This window comes from Mytilus galloprovincialis, chromosome 1, assembly GCF_965363235.1.
Source record: "Mytilus galloprovincialis chromosome 1, xbMytGall1.hap1.1, whole genome shotgun sequence".
Taxonomy (NCBI): domain Eukaryota; kingdom Metazoa; phylum Mollusca; class Bivalvia; order Mytilida; family Mytilidae; genus Mytilus; species Mytilus galloprovincialis.
The window spans coordinates 7,375,255-7,389,495 of NC_134838.1; the positions used below are offsets into that span (position 1 = coordinate 7,375,255).

Genomic DNA, 14,241 nt, shown 5'->3' on the forward strand with positions numbered 1-14,241 from the left:
TACCCAAAGATAATATAAAAAAACGGATTTTGCTTTTGAATAGTTAACATTCAGCATTTATGTATACGAACGGTCCCTGTCAATGACAATAATTAAACATATTTATTATTATAAAAAAAAGGACACAAAACAAACCCCATAAAATCTTTCAAAAATAATAGAAAGTAATATGCACACGTTGATATATATAAAATAATCAATGCCTTTCAATATTCCTGTAGAATAAAAGTTTTATAAATAAATATCGCTATAATTCTGAAAAAAATAATTCATAAGATATGTTTATTGAAAGATTATTATTTTACACTCAGTACTGACTCTTTGTTGCACATTCTTTTTGCCTGTATGGTTACTGACTGTGGCTGTCACATTTATGTTATCAATTTTTAACTGTAATTAATTATATCAACTTGTTAATTATTTTTTGAATTGCAATCTAAATCATCCGTCAAGATTCAAGATTCAAGATTCTTTATTTCTTAAACACCATAAAGATACAATGGTACAAAGAAGTTCATCAAAAGTCATATAACATAACACAAACACACCGTCAGAACGGTCAAATCTGCATTAAAGGGTTCCATCATTTCTTTCTTGTAAAAATTAAAGCTTTTACGATGAAACTTTTATTTCTTAAGTTTTAGAAAGGAAACTTAGAAGTACATGCAACATCTTGAATGCTTTCTTTGTTCTGTACCTTCGGATTGTTTTAATCACGATCGAAGTCAAGTTGTGTGTGTCAGCTAAAAATATTCATTAATGTTCTAAATCAAGTTCTGGACAAAGTACATAACAAAAATTGTCTACCAATGCATATACCAGCATATAGATATTTGTCTTACTGTTGCATAAATTGTGCCATGACATAAACATTATGTTTTAGTTTAGTTTAAACAATACTTTATTCAAATAAATTGAATTGGATTGGGCAACAGGCATAGCCTATGTAAGCCCTCTCCACAAAACAAGGTACAATATATTACATTCAAACAAAGCAACACATACACAAACATAAAGACAAAACAGAATTAATTTTTCAAAAATACCTCTTAGCTGACTGGAATGATATTTCAAATAGTTAACCCAGATCAAAAGTATGACATTATGTTTCATATGATAAAATGAAGGAGCATAGCAGAAAGTGGGGAAGTTATTAAGTTGATGCATTTTTACTAATTGCAAAATGTTCTGTTTTCATTTTTTTTGTGTAAAACCTGTTGGATGTGTACTGATTGATATTTTATTCTGAGAAACGTTGTTTATTTTTAACTGTTTTTAACTTAGCTGTCAGTTACGGCCAGTACTATTGAATCAGTAATGTGTGTCTTTTGACTTTTTGTAAGTTGATCTTTGTGCAAATCTGATGAGTTAATGCCTCTACAAAAGATGGTATTGTGTTGTCAAAATGTAGTCCTCAGCCTCTTACATACTGAGCTATGTTGGAGGAGGGGTGATCTGTCGTAGACGCGTTTAACCTTTTTTATAGCTTATTGTGCAGTATATGTTTTACTCATTGTTGAAACCCTATGATGACCTGTGTTACTGAATGATCCGACTTTGGTGGAGGGCTATCTTATTTGCAATCATACAGTATGTACAGTTATTTTTATATAAAGATTATTTAAAAACATATAAAAGTTTCACACGTCCATATAAACGCGAAAAGGCATTCAAAACAGAATTTCATCGAGGACCGATTTTAAAAGTACAAAAAAAAATGTAATTGTTTGACGCAGGTACTGGTTATTGTGTTAATATAAAACTATGTGAAATGTCCTTTTAGTTTGATAATCAAGTTAGTCGGGTCTATATAGAATTTTGAATGCGTTTCCACAAATAAAGCATTTTTCAGTGACTTTTTTTTTATATAAAAAAGAAAAAAGATAAAAATTTAGAATTCAGAATTACATTAATTGTAGAATATCATTTTCACAAAGCAAACACAAAATGTTTTAAATCTCCAGATTTTGCAAATAGCTGGAGGAAAAATATTGATTTTGACTTCATAACGTTAGCTATTTTATAAAATATTGGCGTAGTTTTTTTTTATACGAAGTCTTATATTGTTGTTTTAAGTGTTTATCCTATAATTAACTTAAAATTACTATTATTTATTTAAATACTTTTGAAGTACTATTCAAAAATGTAATATGAACTCCGAGTTGGTTCCCTGGCTTTGCGTTTTAAACTGTGAACATTATGTAACCCAAAACATTTCATTACCACTGTAGTGAGGATGTTTAGAGATGAGATTAAGAAAAGAATAGTGGTCATAAGACGATTTTCCGTCCATTTTGCTGACCGTTTATTACTTTCATGTTTTGAATGTAAAACAGGTACTTCATTTAAACAACGTATCATCGGTTAAGTGGTTTGGTGTTGCTTTTGCAATTGTTACATAGGTTGAAGTGTGGATCGGTATTTCATGAACAAAGCGGATTAGTAAACTCGAGACAGACTGGCGCTACCGTTCAATGTTGTAAAAATACATTTTGAACAAATTAAAGTTTCCATTTAAATAAGAAACAAACGACTTATCCTTTTTAATGAATAGCAATTTAAAAGGAGTGAAAAGCTACGATTTTCTTATCTTTTAATTGGTTTGTACATATTATGGAAAAATCTGTTAATTCAATTGAAACCATTTAAAATGTTTTGGTGCCATTTAAGCACAAGTAAAAAATAGGTTGGCACCTTTTGCTTCAATAAAACTTGAAAAAAGACTGTTATAAAATGTCCACAACCTTTTGATAACATTGGCGATAAATTGTTTTAAGACATAAATATATATAACACATTTATAATAAAATTACCTACACATTAATTCGATTAATATGTCAGTTTTTGGATCAACATATACCAGCTATATAAAGTTTTAATATTTAATTATTTCTCTGCAAATTAATTCATTGGTCCTTATTTCTGTTTCTATCAAAACAGTAAATGAGTTACGCGTTTCTTACTTAAAAGCCTTAAGGTCCGCACATTCAAAACTCAACGAAGACCTAACTATCAATTGTATTTTGAAATTTCAAGTACAGAACGTTTAACAAGCACTTTTCATAGTATATTATTGACAAATTAATTAATTTGAATCAAAATGGTATCTGCAATGAAAAAAAAAAAAAAAACAACCCTGTTGCACCTAGATCTAAAGACGGAGTGGACAAATCCAAAAGAAACTATAGCTTATTAAAAGTACATATAATCCAAGGCTAAATTAGATATGTATTTTGGTATTATTGTAAATAACAACATACCCCATTAATCAAGTTTACATATAGGGATGAATCAACCCTCCCATTGATCACAACACTTTGTACGTCTGTTTTGATATCTGAAATTAATTTGACCATTTTGGTCTAGTACCTATAATTTGTTTCTTGTCTAAGTTTTGTGGGTGTAACATGATAAGATGTCAGGGTTTCGTCATCAGATGAACAACAAGGTTCTTTCATCCTTACCTCTCATTCGTTATATATACTACAAGACTGTATCATTTATCTTAACTAACGAAAACCAAAGAACCGTCACAAAAATATATAATGTCCACAACATATAATGAACCATACACATATATAAACGACAAAAAGGATCACATGATGACCCCTGTTTATAGAACACCTGCTACAAAGAGATCGGGTCTTTAAGAATTGTTTTGTTTGTGTGTGGTAAACATGTTAACATACAAGTTACGTCAGCCAGCTTCGTGCTTTATTAATATAACAATGTATTTGGTTAAATCAAAATACAAGAACGATGTTTACGGAAAGAATCTTATAAAGTCAAGATCCGTGAATTTATCTTAAATGCATATATTGTAATATGTAATATGTGTTATGTAGTTTTCATAGTATCTTCATGTGAAAATGGTAAAATAATTTTTTTATAAGAATTGATAAGTGTGCTCAAATTTTGAGAGGAGATATATTATCCGAATTGTTCTCCCGACTGCCAATACTTCAAATATTTTTTTTCCACAGAAGTGTCTTTGGTTAATTTTAATTTATTTCATTCCTGACCAAGTTATTTGTACTCGTTGAATTGTTTAAATAGTAAGAAACATTATTTTTTTTCTTTTTCCTTATAGCTCCCTAATAGCTTTATCTTAAAAGGTTCTTGATGACTATAGGAATGTTTTAACGACATTTTTTCCAATCTCGAGATAAAAATTTCTATAAATTCCAATTACAATTCTAAATGAACAAATCTTATTTATATAAATATTGTGGTTCCAGAACTCTACAGCACGACATGCTGTATATGCTTTATTGTATTTAAGTATTAACACGGACTGACTACAAAAGAAACCGACCAAGAGGAGAATACACAAGCGAGCACGCCTATAGAGTCAGCAACTGTCATCTCAGTGAGGTCAGGAATACAAACTCGTTATCTTTATCAAATCAAAACGCATGAAAAGGACGTGGCAATTATATCACGAAAACTAAATGAAAGTGAGACAGATTTTACTATTGGATTCAGAGACAATTATTTCCCATAGACAATTCATAACACATGAGCGAACCACATGATGCCAAACGCTTTTCTGCTGTTTTGAGCAACATGGGATATGACAGGGTTTTCGTGCTAAGAATAGAAAGAATTATTTAAGCGATATCATTGACCATATTGGTTAGATATTATCGGAATATTTATCTCAAAATGGTTCTCAAGATGTTCGGTGTCTTCAGACGAACAAATACGATTATGGCGGTAAATATCATCAATAGTTGTCCTATAGCCAGGATCGTAAATTGAGATGTTGTGTGCCGTGGTCGGTCGTTTTATGTGAAAATCTAGACCTACCGAATAGCTTGTAATTTGTTATCACGCGGGTATTATCAGTTTTTGTGAAAAGTAAAGTGACAACATCTTAAAGGATATCATTTAATGTTGGAGGAGAATTACTTGTTACAACTGGTAAAAAGAGTGACAATCATAAACCGGTAACCAGACACCCGTCAATTTCAAGTCCTTTTTTGAATTCGTAATTTTGATCAACTGAATAAATCATCTCTACATGGAACTGACATCTCTTTTCAATGAACGGAAGCTAATATTCTGAAGATCATGGGAACTTCGTTTCAATCCGAAAAAACCTGGAATAAATTATGTAGCATTTTTTTATATTCATTGTCAATTACTTGAAATTTTAAAATGTGACAAAATTGTGTTGTGGGTCAAACAATTCCAACATTTAATAAGTTCTAAACTTGCTTTAAGACTTTCATCAAATGAAAATGATTTAAAACATTAAATTAATAAAATATTTAAATTGAACTTAAATAAATCTTGATTATTCTATCAAACATATGCACTAAAATTAAAGCTGTCCAATGAAGATAAAAATAAGGACTACTAATCATAGAAAATAATAATAAGAAAGGGACAACCAAAGTGAAAATCGGTGCAAATAGTGTTAAAATGTTTTAACATCTTTTAATACTGTAAAAAAATGATATAATAAGTTCGAAGTAATTTCCTAACAGATTTGAAGTTTGATAAACCATGGTGTCTTTAAAATAACGTTACCTAAACAATTTCAGATTCAAATGAAACCATGAGGACGGTACGGAACTAGTTTTCCACCTTGTGACTCACATCTTTAAGTGATCTTAATGTTTATCAAATTAAACGAATTACATAATTAAAAGGGCATTTTATCAACCGTTAGTATATATTTACTAAACCAGAAAATATTTCATCTTCAAAATAGTTATGTACATATAAGGTAATGGGAGTAAACTATGTAAATTAAGGGATGAATGACAGATGTCACAAGAGACATACTGTAAAAATGATACCACGATGAAAGGGAGATAATGCAAAGAAGAAATATGTCTTCCCTCACTCATTTTTTTTTTTTTTTTTTGCTATATGGGTTATTTGTAGTATATGCAGGAGTTTTATTTTTGTAGAATACCCAAAAAGTCAATTCAGTTGTGGGATGTGTTTTTTCCGTCACGAATATTAGAAATTGAATTGACGTAAAAAACACGAAAAAAATATAATCAAATGGATACCTCCGTTAGAAATGAAAAATAAATTATAATGGGAATACTTAAATAGAAGGTATGGGGAATGTTAACTAAAAATAAAAACAACGGTAAAAAGATATGGAGCTTTTTCTGCTCGCCATTGGTATTAAATTGTAGGCAAAATTCAAACATACAAACAAACAAATTGCACTTGTTAATATTTCTCCCTTTCGGAACAATACTATAAAGGAACATTTAGTCAATGCCAGAGGTCGGGAAAAAGACATTTATTCGGACATTTTTTTATATTTAACCCTGTTGATCTTCATACGCTCAATTGAAATGTACATTACAGGCACGGGAAACAAATGAGACAGTCTTTGCACTACTATTGCTTTTATAGAGGGAATAATAAGTACCGTATTGGACTATATACACCTTAAATTTCTAATTAAAGACACTAAATCAGCTTTCTTCCGAGCAGTACATAAGTTCCTGGAAATCGTTTCATCTGCTTCGGTACAACGTAGAGAACAATTAAGTGGCAACTGGATAAAAGGACATAATTGTAAATGAGTACAATTAAAACGTAAACCATTAGTTTATCCATTGAGTCATAGGTGGTAAATATGATTATAACCTTGCAAACTAGACAAATACAAATGACATTTCTGTGAACTGTTACGATCTTTAGGAGACAGGTCAAAATGAGGTAAACAAAAACGTCAAATTGACATAGATGCTCTACCACCACCATGACTTAATGCTACGAATCAAGTCCAAAATGTCTTCTGGTAGCAATATTTTAAACTGAGAAATTGGAATACAGTCATACATGACTCATGCTGTATCCCAAATATATCTCGACTGGAACGGAGGACAAACATGACAAATGAAGTCATCCACATTCATAAGTAAGTGAGTGCTTATTAAGTTTCTACACAAAGTGAGATTCTAAATATAATACTAATAATAAAGGAACAAGAGGCTCCAATGTACATGAATCGCTCAGCTGTCATTTTTGCATCAAATGGATACAATGCAATGCAAATATTTGTGTTAAATTGAAACTAATAATTTCGGTCATTTTTCTTTGTATTGTTCTAGTGTATATTTTGCTGTTCATTTTTGCCCTACCGATTTCTCGCTATCTATGCATAAGTTTGTGCAATAAATATCGTCATTTAAGGTCAATAACTTCTTTGATGAGTTGACCTATTTGTCAATCTTATTTTCTGATAATTTTATACTGTAGCAGTTTCTCTCCGTCTATAACAGTTTACACAAAAAAAAAAGAAAAGACAATCGGCACAAATCGTCAAGGACAATATATTAGTTATACAGGAGTCAACGTTTGATTTCGGCCATATTTTCTTATTTTGCTTATCCATTTTACTTTTTACAGCTCCTCAACTTTCTGTCTGCTGTATTTTCCGTAAATATGCAAAACAGGGGTGCAAATCGCCATTCAAGGGCAATAACTCCCATAACGAATTGACTGCATGGCGTTTCAATTTAATTTTCTGCAATGTAAAATAATATTTTGAAGCTTTCCATTGACGTCATTTTGACGATATTTACAGTTCCTGTATTCAAAATATATATATATATTTCAATTTTGATTTCAAACAGAAAAAATACCTGTAAACAAATGTATATACCCAGAAATAAAAACGTGAAATGTATTTCTGTAAAGTTAAATGTGTTACTTGTTATTAAACATAAAGGGCAACAAGTTCATTAGAAGGTTATAACCTAACAACAATGGATAAAAAGGATTTGTGCATAGTTTGGGAATACTCGCCTATAGAACATGAAGTTATTAGGATAAATAATTTGTAAGCACCAGCTAGGTATATTTACCCCGTTTATTGAGTAACACGTAGATGATGAATCGGTTGTCGTGGAATCACGATTCTTCATATTGACTTAAAACATCTAATACATCATCAAGTCTTTGATAAAATGACAAATTATACAGGTAAAGGAAATAAAAGTGTGGTATAGAAAATTTTCTAATAGTTGCAGAAATAATTTAAAAATATTTGTGGTTGACCATGATTCAAAATTTACTGTATTTTTTTTTTACCACACACAGAAATACTGGATATTTCTCTTTCCGGCTCTCTCTTTCCCCTCCCCATGTCAGATTATTGATCAAATTGACAATGTTATATTCATATTCGTTGTCTAAATGAGATAAGCAACCGTTAGAAATTTGGCTGCTCCAATTAATCCTGAGACGGGCGCACTACGTTTGCGCGCATTTGGGGATTAAAATATTTTACGTTTGCGCGCAGCTTTTGATTACATTTGCGCGCATTTATTTTACAGGTAATCTCAGGTAAAAATATAAATAACAAGAATGTGTCCACAGTACACGGATGCCCCACTCGCACTATCATTTTCTATGTTTAGTGGACCGTGAAATTGGAATAAATTCTCTAATTTGGCATTAAAATTAGAATGATCTAATCAAAGGGAACATGTATACTAAGTTTCAAGTTGATTGGACTTCTACTTTATCAAAAACTATCTTGACCAAAAACTTTAACCTGAAATTTGCACTATCATTTTCTATGTTCAGTGAACCGTAAAATTGGGGTCAAAACTCTAATTTGGCATTCAAATTAGAAAGATCATATCATAGGGCACATGTATACTAAATTTCAAGTTGATTGGACTTCAACTTCATCAAAAACTACCTTGACCAAAAACTTTAACCTGAAGCGGGACAGACGGACGGACGAACGGACGCACAGACCAGAAAACATAATGCCCCTCTACTATCGTAGGTGGGGCATAAACATTATATTAAGTTATAAATAACTATATTTTTTTTGTATTTTCATTTTAATAAATTATTAATTTTAAAAATAGTTTGTTTATCAGTCAAATTATATACTGTTCATATTGAATTCTAAAAGCAAGTAAAAACTCCGTTATAGCTTAAGGTCAAGTTACAATATATGAATGGGCTATGTCACGGATTTTCTTAAAATTTTGCATACACCTTTGACTTACTGAATTGTGTCCGAAAATCGAAAAAAATCTGCGGTTTTATCTCTTTTTTCCCTGCCTTATGAGACTTATACTAAAGGAAGGGGTACTGATACTTTTAAATAATTGAACAAATTAATAGATAAATAAGCATTATTACCTGTATTTTCCCTAAAACATTACTGATTGAATACTTTCAAAATATGTGCCTTATGATAACATTAAGAATGGAAATGGGGAATGTGTCAAGGAGACAACATACTAAGACTAACGGAAGGGGTACGGATACTTATAAATAATTGAACAAATTAATAAATAAATAAGCATTATTACTTGTATTTTACCTGAGTTTACCTGCCAAAAAAATTCGCGCAAATGTAATCAAAAGCTGCGCGCAAACGTAATGATTTTTGCGTGCAAATGTAATGGTAATGCGCGCAAACGTAATGCACCGCCTGAGACCGATGCATTGGCTTTTACTGCTTCAAATATGCCTCAGAGGAGCTTTGCGTGGTATTTGAATACGTCTTTAAGAATGGTAATGGCAAGATGATATGTTTACGAAAATGTATAACCATCCAGCCATTAGCATTGAATAAACATGATAGAATACATGCATGCAGTGCAGCATTTGTGGGGTTTGTATTACCGGGATGTACTTCATCAGGGGATAAGAGGAGTTTTCGCTGCAACACATACGATCTGCTCAACACATGTGATTTATTTACACATACATGTTGCTTTAAAATGTGATATATTTTGGAGTACTTTTAAACTATGTAAACTCTATCATTGTATCTCTCCTGGAAATAATTTGAAAATTTTACAGAAAAAAAAAATAGCTAACTTAACTAAAAGTCATTCAAATAGCGATGCAAATTAACATTTTATCATCATTATCTGATTTTCAGTTAGTAATATTCCACATGCAGGGTATAAAGATTCACAACACAAAAACTTTTCTTTAATATAAAACAGTAATACCAATAAATACCGTATAATATATTGCAAAATCTATTATCATATACATACAAATTACTATAATATGAAACTTAACTAATCTTTTAGCCATTTCATTTCTACTTTCCGGAAAGTGAGCATGCATGTGCATGCATTTCTTTCATTGCTGAGTTATAGAAATCTTATTAAAAAATCTATTACTTTATTTCTCGTTAAAACCTGATGAATGTCATTAAAAAGAATTAACAACGTGGAAGGAAGGTGGTTTTATTGTGATTTAATCAAATATTTTTATTTTTACTTTTTGATGTGTAGTCTCATTTTGACAATAACACGTGCAGAATTCCATTTATACAAGTGGAATGAAGTTGTCATCTTATCCATGACCGTTTTCGTCAAAGATGCTGATATATGATTTTAATTTTAGTGTCTTTGACGGATACGACGGAACGACTGCTTAACCGTCTTCCGTTAGGTTTAACGACGATTAAACCGTCCTCCGTACGTTTTGTGACAGTCTCGCAATCTGTCAAAATAATATAACTAATTTGATGTTTTCGTATTATTGTTTCATTTATTGATATTTGATATACCAATATCTGTCAGATCATTTGATTTAAACAATCTCGGAGCAGGTTTTATAGGTTTTTAATGACAAATTATTTTTATCCACACGTTAGGCCACCGTATTTGAATGACGTTCTGAAAGATTCAACGTGTGCACTTGCAAAACCTATGGAGAGTCACAAAACTTTGAGGAGACAAACATGACGTACAAAAACCAAGGAGTTACACAGATCCTTGTACAAACATATGATATTTCAGTTTATATACGGATACACTGATCCTTTTACATTTTAAATGATTCTATTTTTTTATCAATGTTTTACTGAATATATTTCTATAATTTACAAAGTTCCAGTGATAAAAAATATCCCACTTTGCCTTCATTTTGTCAAAGTATTATTAATACTTTAAGAGAAAAACAATAGGTTAACGGTCTTCAATTTTATAAATATAGTTTAATTTTGATATTGATAGAATTTCATTTGGTTGAAATTTTAATGAAATAGGCGCTGTATAATACACAGAAAACATTTGTAAAGTAAAAAAGGAAACAGCTCCCGGGAAAAAGGAGAAAAAAGACAAAAGAAATAAGTAATAATTTGTAATGTCTATTTTAAATTAAGTTATGTCATTTTAACTACTTAAAGTGTCATTTTTATCAACCACTGTCATCAACACGGTTTCTTTTAAAACTAGAAAAACTAGATTCTTCAAATCTTTATTCGATGAATTGGAGGTCAGATAAAATCTTTTTAGAATGAAGTTATTTAGTAAAAGTTTACTTAATGTAATTGAATTTAAGTGGAAACAGTTTTAAATAACAAAATTAAACGGATGCTTAATCTTGTCAATTGATTTTTTATTGCCATGGCATTTTTATTTTTCAATTTATATTTCATTTAAAATAAAAGTTATTTCAAATTTCATATGTTTGGATTTGAAATTTTATAGGAGTAACTTTAAAAGCAATATTTATTCAAAATGCGTCATGAAATTATTTTTGCTTGTTTGATGCCGAGACAATTTACAAGAATGAACTATATATTTGAATATATTGTACATTCAACTAGCGTCGATCAACTAATATTTTATTACATTTTAAAACAAAAGAATATTATAATTTAGTAATTAAATGAAAAAAGATAATGAAATGTTTGATATTCCACACAGAAGTTCTAGGAGACATCTGCTGCTATTTCAATAATACTGCGACATTTATTCTGAATTAATGTATAAATTTAACAGACCATTTATTTATCCATGAAATATTAAAAACGAAAATAATCAACATAATGTTTTACAATATTGACATATATTTTCCGTTTTTACTCTTGTTTTTTCTTTAGTTTGAAATTAATAAATTTATGAATGAAATATATAAAATGAATTCAATATTTTAGTTATTTGATAAAAAGGACAAATGTTGACAAACAACAGTTTGTTGTTTAAGATAATTTTTCATTGTACTGTGTGGACGATTAACTAGATACTGGTTTTTTTTTCTGTATGCAAAAGAGTGTGATGCATCCATAGAATTTATAAGATGTGATTATCCTGATAAAACAGCACTTTTATTCAATTTGGGTGAAATTGGAAATAAAATCGACCAATTACCATCGTTAAGTGAAATGTTACGACGATTTGTACACAAAGGTAGCTTCAATAGTGACAGATAAAAACAGATTATCAAATGATTATTAATAATTACTGTTATCCTTTTTAATATAAATGATCGTATTTAACTGTGCGCTTTGAAAGCTAATTGTGTGCTTGAATATTATCTTGTATAACGCTTCAAACATGATAAATAATTCATTCCCTTCATTTGAGATGTTTAGATATATCAAACTTTGTGTCATCAACTTATTAAAAATACATTAATTCCAGAAATGAAAGTATAATCGCATCTGATTAATAAAAGTCTTCTTTTAATATAAAATGGTAATTTCTGAGCGATGTCATCTTAAATATTAGGTTTCAATCAACTCCTTTCTTAATCTCCGTCTTATTTTTAAAAGGAATTAAAGTTTTAATATTTTTTTGAAGTAGTATACATTTCAAAAGACATTAAAATGAAAATGTTTTGAAAAATTAATTATAACTTCACGTGAATTCATCTAACAAACATAATATTGATACGTATTTATTCCTGGATTTTGTATTTGTAATCCCTATGTCTGTGAAATGTACAAACAAACAGGCACGAGGGAGCGAAAAAGAACCCTAGGCATGATAAAGTGGTGATATATTATATTAATCTGAATTCGACGCCTAATCTGCTTTATGCTTTTAATCTAGGGTAAATACACAGATTTACAGATTCTCCCTCGTTTTCTTGTAAAAACAAAACCTGTAATTGCATGCCTGTTATGTAAGGAAATAAATTGTTGGAAAATTTGATAGAACTATGATGGAATAGTTAAATAGAACTGTATGAAAGTCGAAATAATATTATTGGAGACCTCGGTTTAATTTAAACCTAAAATGGGATCAAATTTTACTTCACCAGATGCAAGCCGGAATAAAATAAATGAAGACCTCATTTTACAATAACCATAGAGGTACCAATTTTCACCAATTTTCACAAGATGTACAACAGTTAATATCTAATAGACTAGGCAAATATTATTAGTATGTGAAAGTTAAAGAATAAGCCATTAGATACACAATCATATAGGGAAGTCAAAATGGGTCAGTTTCTCATGTATCTGAACTTATAACCAGTCACAAGTTCAACATATGTTGACGCGATGTTTGAACGTAAATATATGTAACTTAATATATCTTATTTGGACAGGAGAGAAACCACTTGTCGTTCCTCTAGGTGGTAACATATAGTTATATTAAATTTTATTTACCTTGTTAAAATAAAGATTGATGTTGGACATTGTAACAAATTATTATTATGTGTTAGAAAACACTTTCATAATTATTTAAAAAATAAAACAACCACTGGCAAAATATGTACACTTACTAAATAGGTACTTATAGAAATAGCGGAGCAGTATGTATAAAATCTACATTTATTTATTTCGAAACTCCTTCGGACAATTTGTACATAATTTTTTTACAAAATACAATAAGTATATTATAATTTCAAAGAAATGATATGTAGATAAACAGAAACAATTACGTGAATTAATCGCTAAGGGAAAAAAGAGACAATTAAAAACTTACAAGAGGGGTAAATAAAAATGCCTACCTGCCACGGATTGTTTGATTCTATCGCTAAGAATGACATGGCTGCCCCAAGTAGTTGTTAAAAATCACCAAAAATGCTGCCAGAAAAACTTCTAAAATGACCGATCAATGAATTAAGTTAGCTTCGATAGATACTTCACAGCTCCATATCAACTTTCTTGGTGCTTAAAGCAATGAAGCAATACACAGTGTAGAAAGCAGTCTCCTTGTTCGTAAGAGAATGTCCAAAAGCAAACTTTACTGTCTTGTCCTAAAGCATATATCGCAACTTCGTTAACATTTCTAATTGAATGTGAATCTGATTCTTAAAGTTTGTTTTTTGTTGCACATGAATGGAGCGTTCTGATTGGTTGAGTGGTTAGTTCTATCTATCAGGGGGTGTTAACCGATGTTTAGGATGATATAAATACAATATCACAGTTCATCATCTATACGCATGTTTTATTTCTATTCAACATTTGTCAGAATATAACACCTGTATCACTGATTAAAGTAAATAATACAAGATATTATATAACTTATAAATTCTTAC

The 14,241-nt window shown here is 30.1% G+C and overlaps 1 protein-coding gene across 1 annotated transcript in view; it reads right to left on the reverse strand.

Moving 5' to 3' along the window:
• LOC143064362 (transcription factor AP-2-epsilon-like) overlaps positions 1-14,010 on the reverse strand; it is a 28,982-nt gene extending 14,972 nt beyond the window's left edge. The window contains exon 1 of the mRNA XM_076237141.1: positions 13,711-14,010. Coding sequence (XP_076093256.1) covers positions 13,711-13,749 — 39 coding nt within the window. The 5' untranslated portion in view covers positions 13,750-14,010. The remainder of the gene's footprint in view (positions 1-13,710) is intronic.
• Positions 14,011-14,241: the final 231 nt, after the last annotated feature.